Source organism: Geotrypetes seraphini, chromosome 1 (genome assembly GCF_902459505.1).
Source record: "Geotrypetes seraphini chromosome 1, aGeoSer1.1, whole genome shotgun sequence".
Lineage (NCBI taxonomy): Eukaryota > Metazoa > Chordata > Amphibia > Gymnophiona > Dermophiidae > Geotrypetes > Geotrypetes seraphini.
This window is the reverse complement of record NC_047084.1, coordinates 98,287,965-98,311,977: the sequence shown is the minus strand read 5'-3', so window position 1 is coordinate 98,311,977 and position 24,013 is coordinate 98,287,965. Positions and strand designations below refer to the sequence as shown.

Below are 24,013 nucleotides of genomic sequence, written 5' to 3'. Positions count from 1 at the left end.
ATTACAAAATCTTTCCAATGGCCCCATAAAATTATTATAGTTCACTTTCTGTTTAGCAATTGCTCTTTCCATCTTAAAAATATGGCATACCGAATTCCACCAAAATGTATAATTAAGATTAGTATAATTTTTCCAGTTATTGGTGATATGCTGAATAGCAACCCCAGTCAAGATTAATAATAGTTTGTTATTATGTGCTGATATTTGACTTTTTTTCCTCACAGACATGCCGAACAGAATAGTATCATAGGATAATGCAACATGGTTTTCTAATAGACAATTTACTTGAGTCCAAATTGAATTCCAAAATAATCTTATACAGGGACAATGGTAAATTAAATGATCAAGTGTCCCCGCTTCCAGATTACAATGCCAGCATTTATTAGACTTAGAGCTATCTAACTTTTGTAAACGAACAGGGGTCCAAAAAGCTCTATGCAACAAAAATAACCAAGTTTGCCTCATAGATGCTGATACTGTACATCTCATTCTCCAAGACCAAATTCGTGGCCATCGAGATGCAGAAATTTGCTGCTTAATCTCAATGCTCCAAATGTCTCTTAAGACTGCTGTTTAAATGCTGAAGTTTTAAGTTTATTCTCAATGAGTTCTGAAGCATTGGCAGGTAATTATCATAGTCCTCATAGCCAATGAACAACAGAATGCCTACATAGCCTGGGTAGAGCCTGACTTTGAGGATTGTTTGTGGCCGTCTTATACACTGTTGACAGAATTCATTAAACTGTTCATGCATTGATGCACACCCTTCATGAAATATTTGTAACCTTTTTGCATACACAAGCATCATTCTCGCATTTATACCGCTTGCTGCATCTAATTCAAGGTTGTCCAAATGGAATAGAATTTATAATTGGCAATAAATATTTACAAAGCACTTAGAGCTTAGTCATTTGGGTTCATAAATCATCCCTTATAATTTTTTTATTTATAGATGAGTTTTGAATTGACAGAAGGTAACCAATTAATTCATTTGTTTGCTACTTTGTACACGTTGTCTGCATGTTTTAAAGTTATCTTTGGAAGACATGCAGTGCATTTCTTCCCTGGCTTCCCTTAGCAGCACATAAGCAAAACAGTGTCTATAATTTTGGAAGAGGTTGAGAGCTGGCAAACAGAGCGGCAACTCTCAAACCCCATCTTGCTTCCTCAGCAGAGTAGAATCTCTTGACCTATGAAGAACCTAATGCTGTGTGTGATTTTAATGTTAAGTGATATAGCAGCGGTGTCAAAATCCCTCCTCAAGGGCCGCAATCCAGTCGGGTTTTCAGGATTTCCACCATGACTAAGCATGAGATCTATTAGCATACAATGAAAGCAGTGCATGCAAATAGATCTCATGCATATTCATTGGGGAAATCCTGAAAACCTGATTGGATTGCAGCCCTCGAGGAGGGACTTTGACACCCCTGTGATATAGGAAGCAGGGCCTTGGGAGTCAGTCTTTGCAATCCCAACATATGACAAGATTGGAAAGTTATGCTCTATAGAACACTCAGTTTTCAAAGGCATTGTTTAAATTGAGCATGTCTTCAGTCACTTAGCTTCAGATAACACCCTTTCCCTCTCTGCATCCGGATTTAATCATAGGTCCCTTCCTTTCAGCTACCTTTTATTAATGTTATCATGTAAACTATGTTCTCCACTTGGATATAAGCAGAATATAATTAATAAAACTTAGCCTCCTCCATTAACCTCCACAAGCCACTTTAAGTTGCATCCTTTTGAAGGGCCTGAAATATGTGTCTCATCCACCAATGTCATGGTAAAGTTTAGAGAACTTGTAGATACCAGCAGGGCTCATGCTAGCAGGAGACCTTGACGTTCAGCAAGATGAGCTTTGGTCCATCACAGATCCCTGGGGGACTAAGGGGTCCTTTTATTAAGGTCTGCTAACCGATTTAGAATGTGCTAAATGCTAAGGCATCCATTATATTCTATGGGCGCCTTAATAAAAGGACCCCTAAGATAGGATTCACATTCAGCTTCCAGAAGCTGGCCCACAGCTTTGACCACATTGGTAGTAAAGGCAAAAAAGAGGAAATTCAGCAATTAGCAACTGTAGCAAGTGACACACAGTTTGCAACTGTATGGTTTGAAGGTGGGGTATATCCCAGTATCCACAACATGAAAGAGATGGAACATAGGCCAAAAGGCTGTAAAACAGCTTTTTCACTTCATGGTCAACTGTAGCAGAAAAGTGGGAGGAGCTTTTAGCATATTGATGTCTTGTTTCTGTTTTTAAAATTCTCTGTCAACAAGTAGGGTTGAATCGAGCACAAAATGGGAAATGTAAGCCACCAGTACAAGTACAGAACAACTCTCCTTGAGCTGGAAGAATGGAAGGTGTCGTTTAATAGGTAGTGCAAGGGGAACTGTGTTCAATTTCCACTGTGACCCTGGGCAAGTCACCTAACCCCCATTGCCCCAGGTAGACAAAATGATTGTGAACCCACTAAGAACAGAAAAAGTACTTACATTTAATGTGTACAGCACTGTGTGTGTCTTGTAATAATAATAATTTTATTTTTATATACCGCCTAACCAGCAGTTCATAGCGGTTTACGCAATAGTACTCGGCATGCAATATAATAACATCATCTAATATAATAAAATGCTAGGCCGCGCATGCGCACTAAAAAAACGTGTTCCCTGATCCGTCGTGAAAACACGAGTGCGCATGCGCGCGTTTTACGTCATCACCTACTCTCCACCTCGCACCACCGATCACTGTCATCACCTGCTCTCCACCTCGCGCCACCGATCACTGTTCCTCCTGCACCATGCCACGCCAGGCATGTCCGCCGCCGGCCTCGAGCTCCTGGGGGCCGGCGGCACTGTGCTGAGGTCCCGCCTCCCGCTTCCGCCCTACACGGCGCTGCCAGACCCGGCCCTACACTGAGATCCGCGATCAGGGTTGTCATGGAAACCCCGCCGCAGCCTCTTGGCTAGGTAGGGGGACAACAATCGCGCTTATGTTCAAGCCGCCGCCACGACTCCTCTCTCGAACCAGGATCGAGAGAGGAGCTGCGGCGGGGGCTTGAGCATAAGCACCATTGTTGTCCCCCTACCTAGCCGCGAGCCTTTGGCGGCCTTCCTCACCTGGCTTTCACGGCTGGCGGCCAGCGAACCCTAATGCTGACACTGAATCCAAGTAAACAACCAGGGCTGCCTAAAAAAACAAAGTTTCACGGTGCTTGGCCCGCCAAAAAATTCCTGCCGTTGCCGAAATTTGCCCCACTGTTCCTTCCCTTCCTCCATCAGATACAGTTCAGCTCCGCCTATGTTAAAAGGAGCTGCTTTGAAATTGGAGCCCTGCCGCCACCGTAACACGTTCCCTCTGCCGCGGTCCCATATGTCAGAGAAGGGGCGGGACCAAGGCAGAAGGGAAAGTGCTACGGCAGTGGCAGGCCTCCGATTTCGACACGGCTCCTTTTAACATTGGTGGATTCACTGCACCTGATGGAGGGAGGGAAGGAAAGGTGGTTGTGCGCTGTTGAGCCCCTCTTTGCCCTCAGACCCTCTCCTAATTGCTCCCTCCTGTCTCAGACCACTGGGGGGAGGTGCCTGTCTTCAGCTGCAGGGATGGAGGGAGGGAAGAAGAAAGAAGGGGCCCTGGCAAGCGAGTTATCAAAAGCCAACCATAGCCTGGGACCCCTACATGGTATGAATAATGACCAGACAACAAAAGGTAAGAAAAATAATTTTATTTTCTGTTTTGTGATTACAATATGTCAGATTTGAAATGTGTCTTGAGGGAGGCTGCCGCTGCGGCTTTGGACAGAGGGGCACCATTTTCGTGGGAGCCGGCCTTCGGAAAGGCATGGGACGCGGGGACGGATGCGGGAGGGGCTGCCGCTGCGAAGGGCTTTGGAGGGGGAGCCAGCCAGACTGCGAGTGTGGGGACGTTGTAAGCGCGGATTGGTCAAGGAGCCGCCGCTGCCGAGGCTTTGAAATTGCTCTCCCACCGTCACTCCCTCCCGCCCAGGCTCTGCCTCTGCCCCTGCCCAGGTTCAAAAGCAGGAGACATCTAGCACCCGTTAATCTAACGGGCTTAAACACTAGTACATAATAAAATTCTAAGTAACTAATACAAGCATTAAAACTAATAAATAAGGAAAACACAATATAACTAAAATAAGTATAGGGAAAAAGATTAAAAGTACATTATAACCACGTGATAATATGAAAATCAATAATGTATATTATGTTTAAATAAATGGGTTTTAAGATCTTTTCAAAATTGATAGTAAGTAAGAAATGGAGAAACGGGAAGATTCAAACATGAATTCATTAATCCTGTTTGGAATGCTAAAGTCTGATCCCAAAATTTTTTTGTAATGCTGAAGGGAAATAAAACCAGATCTTCGAATATTTTTCTTAGAAATAAAAAACCCTAAAATGAGAAACAAGGTAAGCCGGTGCTAAGCCAAATAAAACTTTAAAATAATTGCATCCAAATTTAAATAACATCCAAGCCTCAAACGGTAGCCAGTGAAGCTTTTGATAATATACACTGATATGATCATGTTTTTTCAGATTAAAAATCAAACGAATAGCTGTATTTGTATGATTTTTAGTCGGTTAGTAGTTATTTTATACGATCCCAGATAAATAACATTACAATAATCCAATATTGAAAGGATTGAAGAATGAACCAGGATTTTAAATGTAGTGCTATAGAAATGATTAGTAGTAGCTCACACTATAATCAGAGAATTGTCTGTAAGTCCCTGTCCAGAGGCTTCAAGTGTTTACTGCTAAGGGATAGTGGTGGGGAGCCTCCAAAGTGATGTAAGCCTCCATGGAGTTTTCCAGGCTCGGGGTGCAATCATCTTCTGCATGTTCATACAGGACTGAGGTGAAGACAAGCTCAAAAATTTCTGGCAAAGCGCTATACCTCAGTGCATGCGAAGGTGGCCTAATAAAGGAGTGTGTGGCACAGTAGTTTAGAGCAGTGATTCCCAACCCTGTCCTGGAGGAACACCAGGCCAATCGGGTTTTCAGGCTAGCCCTAATGAATATGCATGAGAGAGATTTGCATATGATGGAAGTGATAGGCATGCAAATTTGCTTCATGCATATTCATTAGGGCTAGCCTGAAAACCCGATTGGCCTGGTGTTCCTCCAGGACAGGGTTGGGAACCACTGGGTTAGAGCTACAGCCTTGGCACCCTGAAGTTGTGGGTTAAAACTTCTTTATGACCCTGGGCAAGCCACTTAATCCTCCACTGCCCCAGGTACATTAGATAGACTGTGAACCTATCGGGACAGATAGGGAAAAATGCTTGAAGTACGTGTATTGTAAACCGACTATTTCTGTAAACTCCAGTTATATATACGCTGGGAGCATATACTAACTCTTACCTAACCCCTATTGCCAGATACTCAATCGCTGAACTTCTAATGGAATACATAGAGGAAAAGGCCTTAAGCCACGGGGCAAGATTTGCACCGGAGCTATGAAGGGGAGCTTAGAACTCTCACTGGCTTCTCCCCCCCCCAATGCTTCTATCATTAGCCAGAAAAACCCCTTTGAACAGCTTATTCTTAAATTACATTTTATAAAGTTCAGACTATGCAAGCAACTATCTATTCAGTGTTTCACAGAATTACATGTCTGAAAAAATAGGCGAGCAAGCATATCTTATCTTATCTTTAGTAGTACAAGGCTTCATTGAATGGTGCTTGCTCCACCATGTCTCTCGCTTCAAAAACTCTGTCCCAAATCACGTTGTAGTCGGATACAATCTCTACTTTACTTTGCCACGATACATAATCATTTCATCAGGACTCTGAAGTGTTAAAGACACTTAGCGCTCCTTTTACAAAGGTACGCTAGCGGTTTTAGCGCACGCACAAGATTAGCACGTCCTATCGCAGGCTAGCTGAAAAATTACCGCCTGCTTAAAAAGGAGGCAGTAGCGGCTAGCACGCGTGGCAATTTAGCGCACACTATTCCGCGCGTTAAGGCCCTAACGCACCTTTGTAAAAGGAGCCCTTAGAGTCTATGGGGTGATTTGTTGTACAAAGTCAGATATAGGGATCCTTTTATCATGCCGCATTGACGGTTTAATGCGCATAATACCGTGTGCTAAACCGCCGGCCGCGCTAGCCGCTAACGCCTCCCTTGAGCAGGCATTAGTTTTTAGGCCAGTGCGGGGGTTAATGCGTGATGCAATGTCGCGCGCGTTAACCCCACGAACGCGGCTTGATAAAAGGAGCCCAAAATGTATGCATTTTCCGGATATGGCTTTACTCATAGAACAGTTTTAAACAGATTCTGAATTAAAGGCAATCGGCCAGCATCTTTGTCTCAGACTTGCATGATGTACACCAGTGTTTTTCAACCTTTTTACACCTATGGACCGGCAGAAATAAAAGAATTATTCTGTGGACCGGCATCGGTCCGTGTACAGGCGGTTGAAGAACACAGGGCTAAGTCATGGGCCAGACCCCGACCATCTCAACCCAATCTCCACCCCAGACCCTGCCCCCATAATAATGCTAATTGCACCTTGCACGTCCCGTGCCTCATCTGGAAGCCTTCCCTCTGACGTTGCAACGTTGGAGAGAAGGCTTCCGGTTCAGGCGCAGGATCCCCGTAGGAGCCGCTGCCTGTGGCTTTGTGCACCGAATCAGTTAGGAAGAGGGAGTTGGCTCGAAGATAACGCCGCATCGATCGAAACGTGGACTGGCGGTTGAAAAACACTGTTCTGGGCCTGATGTACATGCTGGCCCTGTGGACCAGCATGAAATTTCTGTGAACCGGCCCTGGTCCATGGACCGGCGGTTGAAGAACACTCTAGAAGGCAATAGAAAAATATGATCAGACTGTTCTCCACTTTCTTTTTTTTTTTTTTAATTCTTTATTCAGTTTTAACTCTTGCAACAAGTGTACAATATTCAATCAGATAATTCGTATAAATCACTTGACATTCTAACAATTATTGTCAAATGCATATAAAAAGACCCCTCCCCATCCATCCCATTCATCAGGAATAAACCCATTAAATCACATAACATACCTCCCTATCATCCACATTAAATATAGTCCTATGTAATAAAAAGGTGTCCAAGGTGTCTAATCATTAGAATATGCAATCAATGGCCCCCAAATCTTTTTGAAACTATTATAATTTCCTTGCTGTATAGCAAGCATTCTCTCCATTTTATAAATATGTCAAACTGAATTCCACCAAAAGGTATAATTAAGTTTAGTATAGTCCTTCCAATTTCCAGTAATATGGGACTCTAGATCATTGACTTTTTTTCTGTCCCTTTGTCAATGCCTTTTGGAAGTTAATTTGGTCCCAAATTAATTCAATGTTAGAAAATCATGTTGCCCTAGCCTATGATACTATTTTATTTGGAACGTCTATGAGATGCAAGAGTCAAATTTCAGCAAATAACAATAAACTTTTGTTAATACTGACAGGGATGTTCTCCACTTTCAAGCATTTATATATCAGCTGACTTGGGGAAAGTCCATCTTGGATAATTCAGATGCTCTTGTTAGTACACATTTTGTTTATCTATGGAGATAGCAGCATGTTATTTACTGTTTTACCCTTGTCCATACTGGGTCATTTTCAGCTCAAAGGAAGCAGCATAATAAAGAATAAGAGGGACATCATATTTTGACATTGCTATTAATCAGTGTAACTTTTTTGTTTAAAAATACATTTTGTATAAGAGACAAAGTTTACAAATTGTAAAAATACACAACAATATGGTATGGTAGTAGTAATTAATTTTTTTTCTCACATTGGTGCTCTCAAATACAACATTTTCTAAATTATGCCATTATTTATATATCTATGGTCTGGATAATCCATTAAAGTTTCCCAAGTAGGTAGAAAGTCTAAAGATTTTCGTTTTGCTTGGAATATTTCTTTTTACTCTTGTACAGTGAATGTTAATTCATATATCCGGTGCTGTTTAAGGAGATTGATGTGACTCTCAGGTTATCATATATCATTTAGCCAGCATTACAGCAACATCTATAAATTTAGTTTAATATTTGCCTTTTTTTTTTTTGCTTTGAATACTGCAAAAGTATAAATGGAATCATAAACCATGATGGCAGATAAGGACACTGAGAACTGGGTAGTTTTTTTAAAGAAATGGGCCAGGATGGGACCAGCCTTCACCTTTCACTTCATCTGTAATGAGGAAAACATCTGCTACAAAAGTTTCCATGTTGGCAAGCTAGCATGAGACAGCAGAAAATCCCCACTGACCTCTTGGCTACCAAAGGGCCTCTGTTTCTGAGGGTAAATTAGCCACACAAGTGGATGTCATCTGGCAGTATTAACACGGACTAGCACTTTCAGAGATCAGAAGAACCCAGCTCCCTCGGTCTTTTTCTACAAACATAAGAATAGCCAAACTGGGTCAGACCAATGGTCTGTATAGCCCAGTTACTGTTTCCCGCAATGCAGGTCACAAGTACCTTTGCAAAAACCCAAATAGTAACAACATTCCATGCTACCAATCCAGGGCAAGCAAAGGCTTTCCCAATATCTGTCTCAATAGCAGCCTATGGTCTTTTCCACTATGAACTTGTCCAAGCCTTTCTTAAACTCAGTTACGCTAACTGCTGTTATCACATCTTCTGGCAACGAGTTCCAGTGTTTAGCTATTCTTTGAGTGAAAAAATATGTCCTCCTATTTGTTTTAAAAGAATTTCCATGTAATTTCATTGAATGTCCCCTGGTTTTTATACTTTTTGAACGGGTGAAAAATTGATTCATTCTTACTGTGCTATGCCACTCAAGATTTTTTTAGATCTTAATCATAAGTTTCCCCCATCCATGTTTTCCAAGATGAAGAGCCCCAACCACTTTAGTTGTTCCTCATAAGAGAGGAGTTCCATCCCCCTTTATCATTTTGGTCATTCTTTGACCCTTTTCTAATTCCGCTATATCTTTTTTTGAGATTGGCAACCAGAACTTTATGCAAAGTGAGGTCGCACCATAGAGCGATACAAAGGCATCATAATATTCTTGGTCTTATTTACTATCCCACCCTAATAATTCTTAGCATCCTGTTGCTTTTTTTTTTTTGAGTAGAAGATTTCAGCGTAGTGTCTACAGTGACACCCAGATCTTTTTCTTGTGTGCTGACTCCTAAGGCGGACCCTAGCATAAGGTAACTATGATTTGGATTATTCTTCCTGATGTGCATCACTTTGCATTTGGCTACATTAAATTTCTTCTACCATTTAGATGCCCAGCCTTCCAATTTCCTAGTCTTCCTACAATTTTCACAGTCCTCGTGTGTTTTGACCACTTTGACTAGTTTAGTGTCATCTGCAAATTTAATCACCTCACTTGTTCAAATTTCCAAATCATTTATAAATATGTTAAATAGCACTGGTCCCAGTACAGATTTCTGTGGTACTCTACTGTTTACCTTTCTTCATTGAGAAATGTCAATTTAACCTTACCCTCTGTTTTCTGACCAGTAACCAATTCCTAATCCACAACAGAACATTGCCTCCTATTCCATGACTCTTTAATTTTCTCATGAGGAAAGTTTGTCAAAGGCTTTCTGAAAATCTAGATGCACTACAGCAGGGATCTCAAAGTCCCTCCTTAGCCGCAATCCAGTCTGGTTTTCAGGATTTCCCCAATGAAAATGCATTGAAAGCAGTGCATGCACATAGATCTCATGCATATTCATTGGGGAAATCCTGAAAACCCAACTGGATTGCGGCCCTCAAGGAGGGACTTTGAGACCCCCTGCACTACAGCAACCTTCTTACCTTTTGTCCACATGTTTATTCACACCTTCAAAGAAATGAAGCAAATTGGTGAAGAAAGACCTTCTTTGACTGAACCCATGCCGACTCTGTCCCATTAAATCATTTTTGCCTACGTTTTCCATAATTTTATTTTTTATAATAGTTTCTACTGCTTGCCAGGTACCGAAGTTAGGCTTACCGCTCTGTAATTTCCCAGATCACATTGATGTAATGTTGGCTACCCTCAAATCTTCAGGTACTAAGGATAATTTTAGCACATTCTGCTTTCATCATGATTTTTTTAAATAAAAGCTACTGATAAAATTTTCTCTTCAGTTTTTATTATTTTCAGTTTTTAATTATTTTATTCCTTTCCTTTTCCTCCCCCTCCCCTGAAACGTTTTCCTTACTTGTCATGCAAAAATTGAGCTTCACTTAACTGCCAACCTGTTTACCATTGCAAACACTATCAGTGACTTAAAAAATGCACCTGTGACTGGAAAGATGTCCAGTTGGAAAACTGAGGTCATTTGCTTTGGATGTCTGGGACCAGACTATACAAAGTAGAAATTTATTTCAAAAGGGAGATACTCTTATTCAGCTAAACACTTTGCATGATCTAGTAAATAACAAGGTATAGATAACGAGGGAAAACAGGTCTCTCAACATCTACACTTTGTTATTTAACAGATCATGCAAAGTGTTTAGCTGAATAAGAGTATGTCCCTTTTGATATTGAAATAAATTTCTGCTTTGTATTGTCGTCATCTTTCAATTTGGGGGATTGTTGATTGAAAGTATTTGGGACCAGACTATAACCTTTCAAATTGCCCTCATTGGTCTTGGATACCACCTAGAGTTTGGCACTCATAGCATACAGGATGGAAGGCATGCAGTCACCTTCATGGGGTGTTCTTCTAGAGCAGTGTTCTTCAACCTCATGGACCAGTGCTGGTCCACAGAAATTTCCTGCCGGTCCACAGGGCCAGCACGTGCATCAGACCCAAAACAGTGTTCTTCAACCGCCGGTCCACGGTGCGATCGATGCGGCATTATCTTTGAGCCAGCTCCCTCTTCCTAACTGATTCAGTGCACAAAGCCATGGGCAGTGACTCTACGCGCGTCCTGCGCGTTGCAACATCAGAGGAAAGGCTTCCAGATGAGGAAAGGGATGTGCAATGTGCAATTAGTACTATTATGGGGGCGGGGTCTGGGGTGGAGATTGGGTAGAAATGTGCGGGGTCTGGCCCACAACTTAGCCCTGTGATCTTCAACCGCCGATCCACGGACCGATGCCGGTCCACAGAATAATTTTTTTTTATTTCTGCCAGTCCATAGTTGTAAAAAGGTTGAAAAACACTGTTCTAGAGGAATATTTCCAGCAGTTCATAGACCCATGACCTAACTAGTAAAGAGGGCGGAAGACAACTATGCCTAAGAGTTAACAGAAAATTGCATTGTGAAGAGGGGGTTGGATTTCATTATACTTTAAAGATCGGTTCATGGGTGACTGGCACCAAAAACTGCCACTATGGCGTGGTAGAAGTTCACAGCTCCATTTGACCCTGAAAACCACAGAGCACACAGGCTTCATGCTTGGTACTGTTAATAGATCTGTGAAAAAGATGCATTTGGTGCAAACACTCCCATCAGTGCACTCAGGAATTGTGCCATCAAAGCTTTCAGTGCTGTCGGCCATCTAAACAAACAATATTCAGTTGAATGCATCTACCTTAAGTCAGCAGCTGTCGGGAACTACCTCAGCAATATGCCGATGCCAGTCTCATTGAGATTGCCAGTGAGACCACTGTCCTTTCAAGATGTTTTTCCAAACGAACAGACACTTTTCAGGTCTTTGGTTCTAGAAAATTCAGAATCTACATTCATACGACCTCATACCTTCTGCTCTTGCAAGCTTCTCTTCAGCCAGCCCTCAACCAACAAATCAGGAACATTAAACTTCTTTACATCTTTCAGTGAATGACACTAATGCAGGTATTACACATTATAAAGCTGCAGACAGTGTAAAAGCTTTAAGTGTAATTAAGATGACAAAACCAATGATGGCAAATAAAGGCTGTAAATAGCTAGAAAGAGGCCAACAAAGGCCTCCAGCATCTTCCTCACCTTCCAAAGGTTTTATAATAGCCACTTAGCTGAAAATCGCCACTGTCATTTTAGCCACAATGTATCCTCTTATCTCAGTGGTCTCAAACTCGTGGCCTGGGGGGCCACATGCGGCCTGCCAGGTACTATTTTGTGGCCCTCGGTATGTTTATCATAATCGCAAAAGTAAAATAAAACAGTTTCTTGATCATATGTCTCTTCAGCTATAAATTACAATATTATTATTAAGACTTAGCCAAAAGGAAAGATTTATAAACTATATAAAGAGTTTTACCACAAGGAAAATTGTCCTTTCTTTAAGACATTAACTAATTTTTCTGAGGCCCTCCAAGTACCTACAAATCCAAAATGTGGCCCTGTAAAGGGTTTCAGTTTGAGACTACTGTCTTATCTAGTGTCTATGGAATTTTGTTGTTGGGGTTTTTTTTGTCTCCAGCTCCACACGGAGGCTGACTTTGCATCATTTAATCAAGCTTGTCTTCTGTATTTTCTCCAGCCTCATGCTTGTTATTCACTGAGTGCTTAACTGACATTATTTATTCACGCTAGAGAATGGAACAAGAGTAAATTGCTCTGACATAAATAAGTAACATACTGTTTTAACAATTTGCAAGCACTAATATGCCTTTGAATTTTAATATCTTCAAGGACGGCGATGAGTCATCTCACATTTTAACAAGTTCTGAGATTGTCAAGGTTCCTGACCCTCAAATGTCTATGGTAAGCAATTTTCAGCTTAAGTTCATTCATATTCTTCTGTTTTCCTTTCTGCACTGACTCCCATATTCACGCCATAAAAAAAAAAAAAAGAAAAGAAAAATCAAGTTCTTTACACTCGACTTTCAGATGGTATTTAAATTGAATCAAAATTTTCAAGAGTATAGGTAGTTGCACGGGGACAGAAATCAAACCGGTCCCTGCAAATAATCTCTTTCATCTCCGCCTGCACCCATAACCTTCAGAAGTAGATATTTCATTTAATTAATTATGCTACTTTGAAGTACACTAGAGGTTCTGCCAGAGACTCATTTACAAAGTATGTATTCTTCCCAATTAACATTTCCAAATAAGGATGGATGGATGGATTATGCCACTGAGTCGGCTACTGATCCCTGACACACACAATGAGGAATCCACCCTGTGATGTTTCAAGCCAGAGTACAGGAGTGGTTTGCAGTTGCCTTCTCCCGTACAGTGTGCAGCTCCACTATGTCGCTCTCTCAGCCTACAGTACCCGATATTTCCAGGTGGTCACCCATCCAGGTACTTGCCAGGCCTGACCCTGCTTAGATTCTGATAGGAAGAGCGGGCCTACCCAGGGCAGCCAGGCCGTAGGCTTTTTAAAATAAGGAAATAAGTTTTATTAAATTTAAAAATATTGATTGAGAAGAATGCCTACTTTGTAAATGGGTCTTTGCCATAGCCTGTAATGTAAATTTAAATCTAATACTCTAGCTGATGAGGATCCCCAAGCTGTGTCAACTGAAGACTTCCTCCAAAGGTGGTCAAAACTCCCTTTTACCAAGCTTGTCAGGCAGCAATGTCCCTGAGCCATAAATGCTGGCACCTCAGTGGCTCAAGGATGCTGCTGCACTTTTAGAAGAAGAACTCAGCTGGAAGTGCTTTGAGATCACCATCAGCTGCAGCAAATGTTTTTTCACCTTTGTTGTTTGGACATTTGTTTTTCCATCAAGTTAGCTTCAGTTTCTCTACTTTGCTTTTCTGGCTATTTCTCTTGTCTTTTCTCCTCTCTCCTGTCTTGTTCCATTCCATCACCACAACTGTCTCACATTGACCTTTCCATTTAGTTTTTTCAACTTCATTCCACTCAAATTTCACCCTATTTCTCCCTTTTTCTGTTTACTTTTCAGCTACCTATCAAATTTCCATCTTCTCTGACCTTCCATCATCACTCTATTTTATTTTTTAATTTTATTAGGTATTTCTATACAGCCTATCAAGGTTATCTAAGTAGTTTACAGTCAGGTACTCAAGCATTTTTCCTACCTGTCCTGATGGGCTTACAGTCTATCTAATATCCCTGGGGAAATGGAGTATTGAGTGACTTGCCCAGGGTCACAAGGAGCAGTGCGGGGTTTGAATCCTTAAACTCAGCTGAAGCTGTAGCTTTAACCACTAGGCCCACCTTCTCTCTCACCAAGCAGTCCTATGGGGCAAAGACCTAGACCAAGTGCTTTCGCCCACTACATACGGGGAATTCAGGAAACGCCTAAAAACATACCTGTTCCAGAAATACCTAAACAATTGATCCGCTCTCCCTCCCTATTCCACCTGAACTTACAGCACTGTTACAAATATAATCTGTTATCTTCATCTTATCATAACTTTACGTTGCTATTTATTCCCAACAGGTCCTGTCGGACATTACCTACTAAAATGTACATATTACATTTTCGCTCAGCAAATTGTATTTCTATACTATTGCCTCCTGAGGTGTCTGATCTCTGTATTTCCTCTGAATATCTACTTATTGTATTTCGCTGAATGTCCAGCTCTCTTGATTGTAAACCGCCTAGAAGTCGCAAGATTGTGGCGGTATAGAAGAATAAAGTTATTATTATTATTATTATCCTTCCTCTCATTAGCATATTTTTACCCACTAACCTCTACTATCCTCTATTCATCCATTTCCTTGCCTGCCTCTTGCAGGATATCACCATTCTTAGCTTCTCCCTTTCTTCATTCCATTTTTCCCCCCTCACCCTTGAAGCCAGAAATATCCCTTACCTTTTACTCCATCCCCCCCACCAGCATCTTCCTGTATTTTTTTTTTTATTATTCCTTCCTGTCTTTCCTACTGTGTGCTGTTTCTCCCTTTCTTCTCTCCCTCCCACTCCCAACAAGTTTCCATCTTTCTTCCTTTCCCCATTTGCACCATTTCTTTCTGGCCAAAAATACTTCTTCTCTGTAACCAGCATCTGTTTTCAAGGATCGCAGGCAGCAATTTTTACATGCTACCGGCGACTGATCCAGAAGCCATTTGCGTCAGAAGGAAGGATTCCAGGTCAGCCACCGGGAGTGTGTAGGAATATTGCCTGTGGCCTTTTGAAGATAGATGACAGTTAAAGGAGAAGATCAAGAACATAAAATTTGCCGCAGCTGGGTCAGACCAGTGGTCCATCATGCCCAGCAGTGCACTCACATGGCGGCCCTTAGGTCAAAGAGTCTAGCCTTACTTGCATATGTTCTGTTCCAGTAGGAACTTATCCAACCTTGTCTTGAATCCATGCAGGGTGCTTTCCCCTATAACAGCCTCCGGAAGAGCGTTCCAGATTTCTACCACTCTCTGAGTGAAGAAGAACTTCCTTAGTTTTGTACGGAATCTTTTCCCTTCTAACTTTAACAAATGCCCTCTCGTTCTCTTCACCTTGAAGAGAGTGAACAATTTATCTTTCTCTACTAAGTCAATTCCCTTCAATATCTTGAATGTTTCGATCATGTCCCCTCTGTCTTCTTTTTTCAAGTGAGAAGTGGCCCAGTTTCTCTAGCCTCTCATTGTACAGCAACTCTCGCATTCCCTTAACCATTTTTGTTGCTCTTCTCTGGCCCTTTCGAGTAGTACTATGTCCTTTTTCATGTACGGGTACCAGTGTTGGACACGGTATTCCAGGTGGGGGCATACCATGGCCCGGTATAATGGCATGATAACCTTTTCAGATCTGTTTATGATCCCCCTCTTAATCATTCCTAGCATTCTGTTTGCCCTTTTCACCGCCGCGCATTGCACGGACAGTTTCAGTGACTTATCTACAAGTACTCCCAAGTCTCTTTCCTGGGGGCTCTCTCCGAGTATAGCACCGGACATCTTGTATTCGTGCACATGATTTTTGTTACCAACATGTATCACCTTGCACTTATCCACATTGAACCTCATTTGCCTTTTCGCGGCCCATTCCTCAACTATATTTATGTCTCTTTGTAGGTCTTCGCAATCCTTCTGTGTACTTACTACACTGAATAACTTTGTATCGTCCGCAAATTTAATCACCTCACTTGTCATGCCAATTTCTAGGTCATTTATAAATATGTTGAAGAGCACAGGCACAAGCACCGAACCCTGAGGCACTCCACTCGTGACGCTTTTCCAGTCCGAGTATTGTCCATTCACCCCCACTCTCTGTTTCCTATCTGCCCACCAGTTTTTAATCCACGTGAGTATATTTCCCTCGATTCCATGACTCGCAATTTTTCAAAGTAGACGTTCATGCCTTCTGAAAATTCTGAAAATCTAGATATACGATGTCGACTGGGTCACCCTTGTCTATCTGCCCATTTACTCCTTCGAAGAAGTGCAGTAAGTTTGACAAGCAAGATCTTCACCTTTGCTGAAACCGTGCAGGCTGGTCCTCATCAGTTTGTGTCCGTCGAGGTGATCGATGATGTGGTCCTTTATCAGCGCCTCTACCATCTTTCCCGGTACCGAAGTCAGACTCACCGGTCTGTAGTTTCCCGGATCTCCCTTTAAACCTTTCTTGAGGTTCGGTGTAATATTCGCCACTTTCCAGTCTACCAGAATCTTTCCCGATTTGATCGACAGATTTGCTATTAGTTGGAGCAGTTCAGCTATAATCCCTTTCAGTTCCTTGATTACCTTCGGGTGGATGCCATCCGGTCCCGGGGATTGATCATTTTTAAGCCTATCAATCTGTCTGCATACCTCCTCTAGACTGACTGTTGTCCCCGTTAGTTTCCCGTCTTCATTTCCTGTGTAAAGTCTGTTGGCTTTTGGTATATTGGATATATCCTCTTCGGTAAATACAGACACAAAAAGCACGTTCAGTTTGTCGGCAATGGCTTTGTCCTCCTTTAGTACTCCCTTTATTCCATGGTCATCTAACAGCCCCACCACTTCCTCCGCGGGTCGTTTCCCTTTAATGTATCGAAAGAATGGCTTAAAGTTTTTGGCCTCCTTGGCTTTTTTTTCTTCGTAGTCTCTTTTGGCCCCTCTTTCCGCCTTTTGGCACTTGCTTTGATGTTTGTGCTTTTTCCATTTTTGTTCCATTTTTGTCCTTTCCATTCCTTAAACAAAGTCTTCTTGTCTATGATGGCTTCTTTCACCGCTACAGTTGAGCCACTCTGGTTACTTGTTCTTCTTCTTCTTCTTGGAACCCTTGTAGATACGTGTTGTATATAAATTTTGCGCCTCTGTAACTGTGTCCTTAAAAAGGGACTATGCTTGCTCTAGCGTATACAGTGCTTATCCTCTTCCTAATCTTCTTCCTCACCATGTCTCTCATCCCTTCGTAGTTCCCTTTACTGAAGTTCAGTGCCGTGGCCGTCGTTCTGGACTGATTTTTTTGTTTCTGTGTCTAGGTTGAAGCGGATCATGTTATGATCACTATTTCCCAGTGTCCCTTCTACTTCTAAACCCTGTGCCGTTCCCCGTAGTCCATTTAGAGCTAAATCTAGAATTTCATTTCCTCTTGTATTTTCCATGACAAGTTGTTCCAGGAAGCAATTGCCTACAGCATCCAGGAACTTGGTCTCTCTACTGCAGCTGGAGTTGCCTAGGTTCCAGTCTATCCCCGGATAATTGAAGTCGCCCATGATAACTGTGTTGCCTCCCTTGCATTCGTGTTTAATCTCGTCCATCATTTCTTCATCAGTCTCTTAGGACTGCCCTGGAGATCTGTAGATGTTGATCTTCGTATCCGTTCCATTTGTTCCTGGTATTTTGGCCCATAGAGACTCTACTTTATTGTTTGTTTCTGGCAGACTCAATTCCCTCTTATGTATAGGGCAATACCTCTACCTTTCTGTCCTACTCTGTCTCTGCGGTATAGCAAGTGCAGCTGTGAATTATCGAAGAGAGGAGGAGGCAGTGCTTGGATATCTTGGAGGATCATGAGCAAGTATACTCTTGTAGGACCCCACAGTAGCTACTTCCATGCTCGTGGGATCTCTGTGACTTCAGAGAGGATTCCCACAACCCTTATTCCCATTCATCTCTCTCTAGTAAGTAGTTTGTGTTCCTTAAATCTGCAATGCTATAATTCCAGTTAAAAATCTGAATAATACAGTATTATATGAAAAAAAAAGGGTTAGACTAGATTTTGTGTCATACGGTAGAACTTTTACTTAATGAATGGAACACTATGGGGTCCTTTTACTAAGGTACACTAACAAATTGTATTGAGTGCCATTCAGCCCAGGGTATACTATGGGCTGTATGCTATTTAATAAGCACTGATCATTAGCGCACCTTAGTAAAAGGACCCCTATGAGTTGAGCTTGACTTTCTTTAGTGAGGGAAGAAAACCAACTCTAGTTGGGGCTGATTCTACAAATGGGTATCCTGATTGTAGAAGGTGGTAAGTATCTTACTGCCATCTGACAGTCAATTGGGAGGCACATTTTTAGAAAATAAAACCTCCCAAGGCAGGATGCCTACACTATAGATAGGTAGGGACATCTAAACTCACCCAATGCTAGATGAGGGAATGGTTTTGCCCAGAAGTGGCCTTGGGACGAGTTAAGCAGCCCTAGGCATCTCCCTAAAGCCACGACAGATGCCTGAAATGTATGCCTGCAAAATGCAGGTGTTGGCAGTTGGAAAGGGAGGTTCAGGGGATCGAAGGGGCTGGCGGCAGAAGGGAGTGAGCATTCCTCCTGCCAGTCTCGACTGGGGAGAGGGGGTGTTGGGAGTGGGCATCCCTCCTGCCAATCTTGAATTATTGGGGGTGTCGGGGTTGGGTGGGGCAGAAGCAGGAGGGAGTGGGCATACCTCTTTCCGATTTCAGGGGTGTGTGTCATGGGGTCCTCTGCTGCAGCCGGCTCATCTGATCGCAGCAGGGGTATTTTCCCCAGGTCAGCTGAGCTGGCAGGACTCTCTAAAGCACGGCTTTGGGAGTCCTTCTGGCTCAGCTGATCGGGGATTCCCTTGCCGCAATCAGCTGATGACAAGGGATCCCTCAGCAAAGATAGGCGGCTGAGTCACCTATCTTTGCGATCTGGCGCCCTTATCTGCCGTCTATTTCTATGTTTCTATGAGGGGGTTAGGCGTCTGTTAAGGCAGATGCGATTCTTCATAGGACACCTGTATCCGATTCTCAGCTACTTCTTAGGCAGCTTCCCAAGACCGCCATCCTATACAGAATCAAGCCCTTTGTTTTTAGAGTGTTAGGTTTACATTTCAAACATGGAAAATAATGACAAATAGTAACTGCTATAAAGGAGCTATTTGTTAAAGTTGAAAATGAAGTTTGATCAGCTGCAGTAGTGAACAAGACTCGTTGAGGTCAATTATGCTTCTTCCACAATTTTGTAAAGAAATACTTTACCAGTTTTTAAAGGATTCCACTGAATGTCCACTAATGTCTCTTCATCTTTGTCTAATTAATCTTGCTCCCTGCATTTTCTGCTATATTGCAAAATCTTGTAACATTATTCTTTTAGCGGGGGCTGGGAGCATGTCGAGTTGGAAAAAGGAGGTGCTTAATCTGTTGCACAAAAATATAATGAGAATATAGCATCACATTTTGCTACTAATCACTTTGTTTTTTTGTTGACTTAGGAGAATCTAGTAGAAAGCAAACATCACAAACTGGCTCGTAGCTTAAGAAGTGGGCCATCTGATCATGATCTTAAACCTAATGCTGCTACCCGAGATCAACTCAATGTATGTTTACATTCCATTTTATTGTTGTTGTTGATTGCTGGGTTGATTTAATTGTGTGTGTTTTGTATGCATATATTGGGTGTCAGGTCAAAAGCGCGCCAGGACAAAGGCGCGCCCAGACAATTGAGCGCAGCGCGGGGGTGTGCGCCGCACAAAATTACTGTTTTTAGGGCTCCGACGGGGAGCACGGGGGGGGGAACACCCCCACTTTACTTAATAGAGATTGTGCCGCGTTGTGGGGGCATTGTGGGGGAGTTTGGGGGGTTGTAACCCCTCACATTTTACTGAAAACTTCACTTTTTCCCTGTTTTTAGGGAAAAAGTTAAGTTTACAGTAAAATGTGGACGGTTACAACCCCCCATAACGCCGGCACGATCTCTATTAACTAAACTGGGGGGGCTCCCCAACAAAACCCCCCGTCGGATCCCCTAAAAACTGTAATTTTCTTCGGCGCGCGCCTCCATCTTGCGCTCAGTTGTCGGCGCGCGCCTTTGTCTTTCGTGGGGTTGTCTATGAATCATATATTGTGGCATCCTTGGAAGGAAAGAGAAATAGAATATGGTAACAGAATAAAGGCTAGGTCTCTTACATGCTACTGAAATTATTCCTGGTGCGATACCAAAGTCTCCAGTTTACATCTGTTTTTGCCATCATTTGAAATTAAGAAACATATGCACTTATTTCAGGAATTTTTGAGTTTTACTGGGTTTTCTTTCTTCAACAAATCTAGAAAGCTGTTCTGTGCATCCACAATCCTTCCTGTGAAGATTTTCTGTCATTTCTGAGACTGCCCTTTTTGTGCCTATTATAATTTTTTTGGTCCACAACTTTCTTTCCTATTCTTTATTTATACAAGGGTCATTTCATAAATAATGCACAGGTTGGCAACATTGAAGAGTGGATGATGCAATTGTAGTAAACCTTGTTTCACTTTCACTTAAGTGCTTGAGGCAACAGGACATGTGCTTAGGAGCTCTGTAGTATACATAGTGTGGCTGTGACAAGTGTGGGAAATGGAGGCTACAGGTGTCTCGGGTACTGCGTCTGTTGACGATCAGAGGTCATGCATTAAGATTGAAACTCTACATGGCAAAAACCCAACAGAAATCCACAGTGCTTGACGTGAAGTTGTGGTGAGTTAACAGTGGACCGTAGTACAGTTTCTTGGTGGGCAACTCGTTTTCAGAGTGGTCGTGTGAGCATAGATGATGATGATGCAAGACCAGGAAGGCTGAAATCAACAACCGATGAACGATATGTGAAACTTGTGGCTGATGCTCTTGAACAAGATTGTCGTGCGACATGCAAGGAACTTTCTGAAATCACAGGGATTCCACCGACATCAGTATACTGAATTCTGACAAATGATTTAAAAAAGAGAAAAATTTCTGTGCTATGGGTCCCTTACTTCTTGACTGCTGAACAGCAGCAGAGACGCCTGGACAATGCAACCGTGCTGAAACAAAGATTTGACGTTGAAGGTCAGGCTTCTTGAATTGCATTGTTGCTATTGATGAAACGTGGGTCAGAGACTTTGAACTGGAGCTGAAATCACAGTCCAACGAGTGGAGAGATCCATCTTCCCTATGACCAAAAAAATTTTGACAAGCTTAATCAAGTCAAAGAAATGATGATTTTTGGTTATGATCATGAAGGCATCATCATCACAGACAAAGTTCCATGTGAAAGAAGTGTCACAGCAGTGTATTATTGCGATTTTTTTTTGCAAAAAATGCACAAAACCCGACCTCAGTTGCTCTTGGCTGGGCCTTTCATTCTTCATGACAATGCTCGCCCGCACAGAGGGAATGTCATTGATAAACTACACGAATACGGCTGGGAGGTGTTATCTCATGCTCCCTACAGTCCAGACATGAGTCCACCAGACTTTGATCTTTTTCCAAAGTAGAAACAACCTATGTGTGGACATCAGTTTTGCCTCTCTGGAAGAGCTTTATTCCACCAGTACCTGAGCCATTCGGCAACTGAACAAAAACAGTGTCTTGGATGGAATAGTGAAGCTTCCCGGATGTTGGGACTCAGTCATTGCAAAGCAGAGAGACTATATTGAAGGATTGTAAAGAAATACTTGGAAAAAAAAAATAAAACATGTAAATTAAAAATAGTGTGCATTATTTATGAAATGACCCTCGTAACTTTAAGATCTTTGAATGTCTCTGTCATGCTTCTTCTCACATCTTAGAATGTATCTACTCTGGTCCACCTTGTCTCATCCTGTTTTGCAACCTTGAGATTATCAGATTTAATCAGTTCTGAGTCTTTCTTCTGAATGGTTCATATTTCTCATCCACCATCCCATACTCTTCTTTGGATTTCTGCGCCCCAAATGAATGACTCTGAACTTCTTTATATTAGGTTTTATCTTCCAAACGTAGACCACACCACACATTATTTTAAATCTCTCTTCTTTTTTTTGTAACCTTAGGAATGTTTCTTTTGTTGCATGACTGATTGAAAAGTAATGAGACTGCCTCTGTCTTTCCAAGAAGTAGAAGCAGCAATGCTGTGCTGGTTCTTATGAAGCTCACACATCAACGTTTCTGAATCTACAGTTGGACTAACATAATCTTCATTGTTGGGTCACAGCGAGAGGAAGAACTTCATACGTTTCGTCATGGCAGATGAAGATGTGTCTGAGTATGCCAGAGGTGTGTGATTGAATTTTGTGTTAAACTTGGAAAGAGTGGTAATGAAACTCTTGAACTGTTACAACAAGCATACAGTAGTGGAACAATTAGCTATGCTGCGTACTCTCACAGACACGTCTTCCTTATCTGCCTTGACAAAACATATAAAGTTCTTCCTCTTGCTGTGACCCAACAATGAAGACTACAGAAGTCAAATGGTAGGTTCAGAAAGATTGATGTATGAGCTTTACAAGAGCCAGTATAACAATGTCATGTCTACTTCCTGGAAAGAAAAACAGAGGCAATCTCATTACTTTTCAATTGGCCCTTGTATATTCTAGAACAGAAAACCAGACAATCTTTCCATACTAATCCCTCTTCAATATCACTTATGGAAATATTGAACAGAATTGGCCCTAAGGCCAGTCTCAAGATGCTCCACTGATACTCCTCCTTTCCTAGACATAATTCCCTAGACATAATACCGTATCTGTTAGGCCAGTGTTTTTCAACCTTTTTTGGGCAAAGGCACACTTGTTTCATGAAAAAAATCACGAGGCACACCACCATTAGAAAATGTTAAAAAATTTAACTCTCTGCCTATATTGACTATATATAAAGTAATTATCTTGAATAGGAATCAAATAAACACAAAGAAAGTATTTTATAATTACTTTATTACAAAATAAAAATTATAAAAATTATAAAATACTTTATTCAGTGCGAAACCTGGGCCTGTTTGGCTGAACACAAAGCTGATATTCTGGCTGGAATCGAAGAAAGACACACACGTAGCTCTTCGTCAACAGCTCTCAGTCTCTCTCTGTATTTGGTTTTTATAGCATACAAAAATAGACAAATATACCCTCCATCCTTTTTATTAAACCACAATAGCAGTTTTTAGCGCAGGGAGCTGCGCTGAATGCCCAGCGCTGCTCTTGACGCTCATAGGCTCCTGCGCTAAAAACCACTATTGCGGTTTAGTAAAAGGGGACCATATTGTAAAATATAGACAGCAGATATAAATTCAGAACTGTGCATAGTAAGTGAAGGGAAGTTTTCATCTCTGGGAATTTACCCAGTTAACTATTAAGTTATTTGGGCAAATTCCTTTGAAAACTGTGGTAATACTGCCTCCACTTTGCTAAATTTAAAATAAAATCATTTTTCCTACCTTGTCTGGTGATTTCTGGTTGCACTTTCTTCTTCTGACTGTGCATCCAATCTTTCTTCCCTTCTATCAGCCTGTATGCTTTCTCTCCTCCACACCTCATTCCCTCCCCCAACTTTTTCTTCCTCTCTCCCTGACCTTTCTTTCTTTTTCTCTTCTTTCCTTCCGTTTCCCTGCCTGCCCCCTTTCTTTCTTTCTCCCTGCCGTTCCCCAAGCCACTGCCGCTGCCATCGGGGAACAGGACCCACCAATGGATAACAGGCCCCAAAGCCGACGCCGACGCATGCTCTCCCTGACGTCAATTCTGCAATTGGAGAGGAAGTTCCGCCCAGCCAGGCAGCGATTGGCTGGCCCGAACTTCCTCTCCAACTGCAGAATTGACGTCGGGGAGAGGAAGACTGTTTGGCTCGATAGATTAGATCGCCAAGACAAAGTGAGTCCTGGGTGATCGACTCACTTTGCCTTGGCGAGCTACTGGCGCCCCTGCCTCGGGCCCCCTGTCAGCTCCGGGCCCGGCGGCCCTGCGGCACACCAGGCAACATCTCGCGGCACACTAGTGTGCCGCGGAACAGCGGTTGAAAAACACTGTGTTAGGCAACCACCCCATACTTCAGTTTATTTTGGAGTCCCTGTGACCATCTCAGAAGTGTTGTTGTCATCTA

At 42.2% G+C, this 24,013-nt stretch overlaps 1 protein-coding gene across 1 annotated transcript in view; it reads left to right on the top strand.

Annotated features, from left to right (window-relative positions):
- Window positions 1-24,013, top strand: part of PIK3C3 (phosphatidylinositol 3-kinase catalytic subunit type 3) — a 329,375-nt gene that overhangs the window by 118,800 nt on the left and 186,562 nt on the right. The window contains exons 7-8 of the mRNA XM_033935321.1: window positions 12,542-12,613; window positions 19,428-19,532. Of these exons, the coding sequence (XP_033791212.1) occupies window positions 12,542-12,613; window positions 19,428-19,532 (177 nt within the window). The remainder of the gene's footprint in view (window positions 1-12,541; window positions 12,614-19,427; window positions 19,533-24,013) is intronic.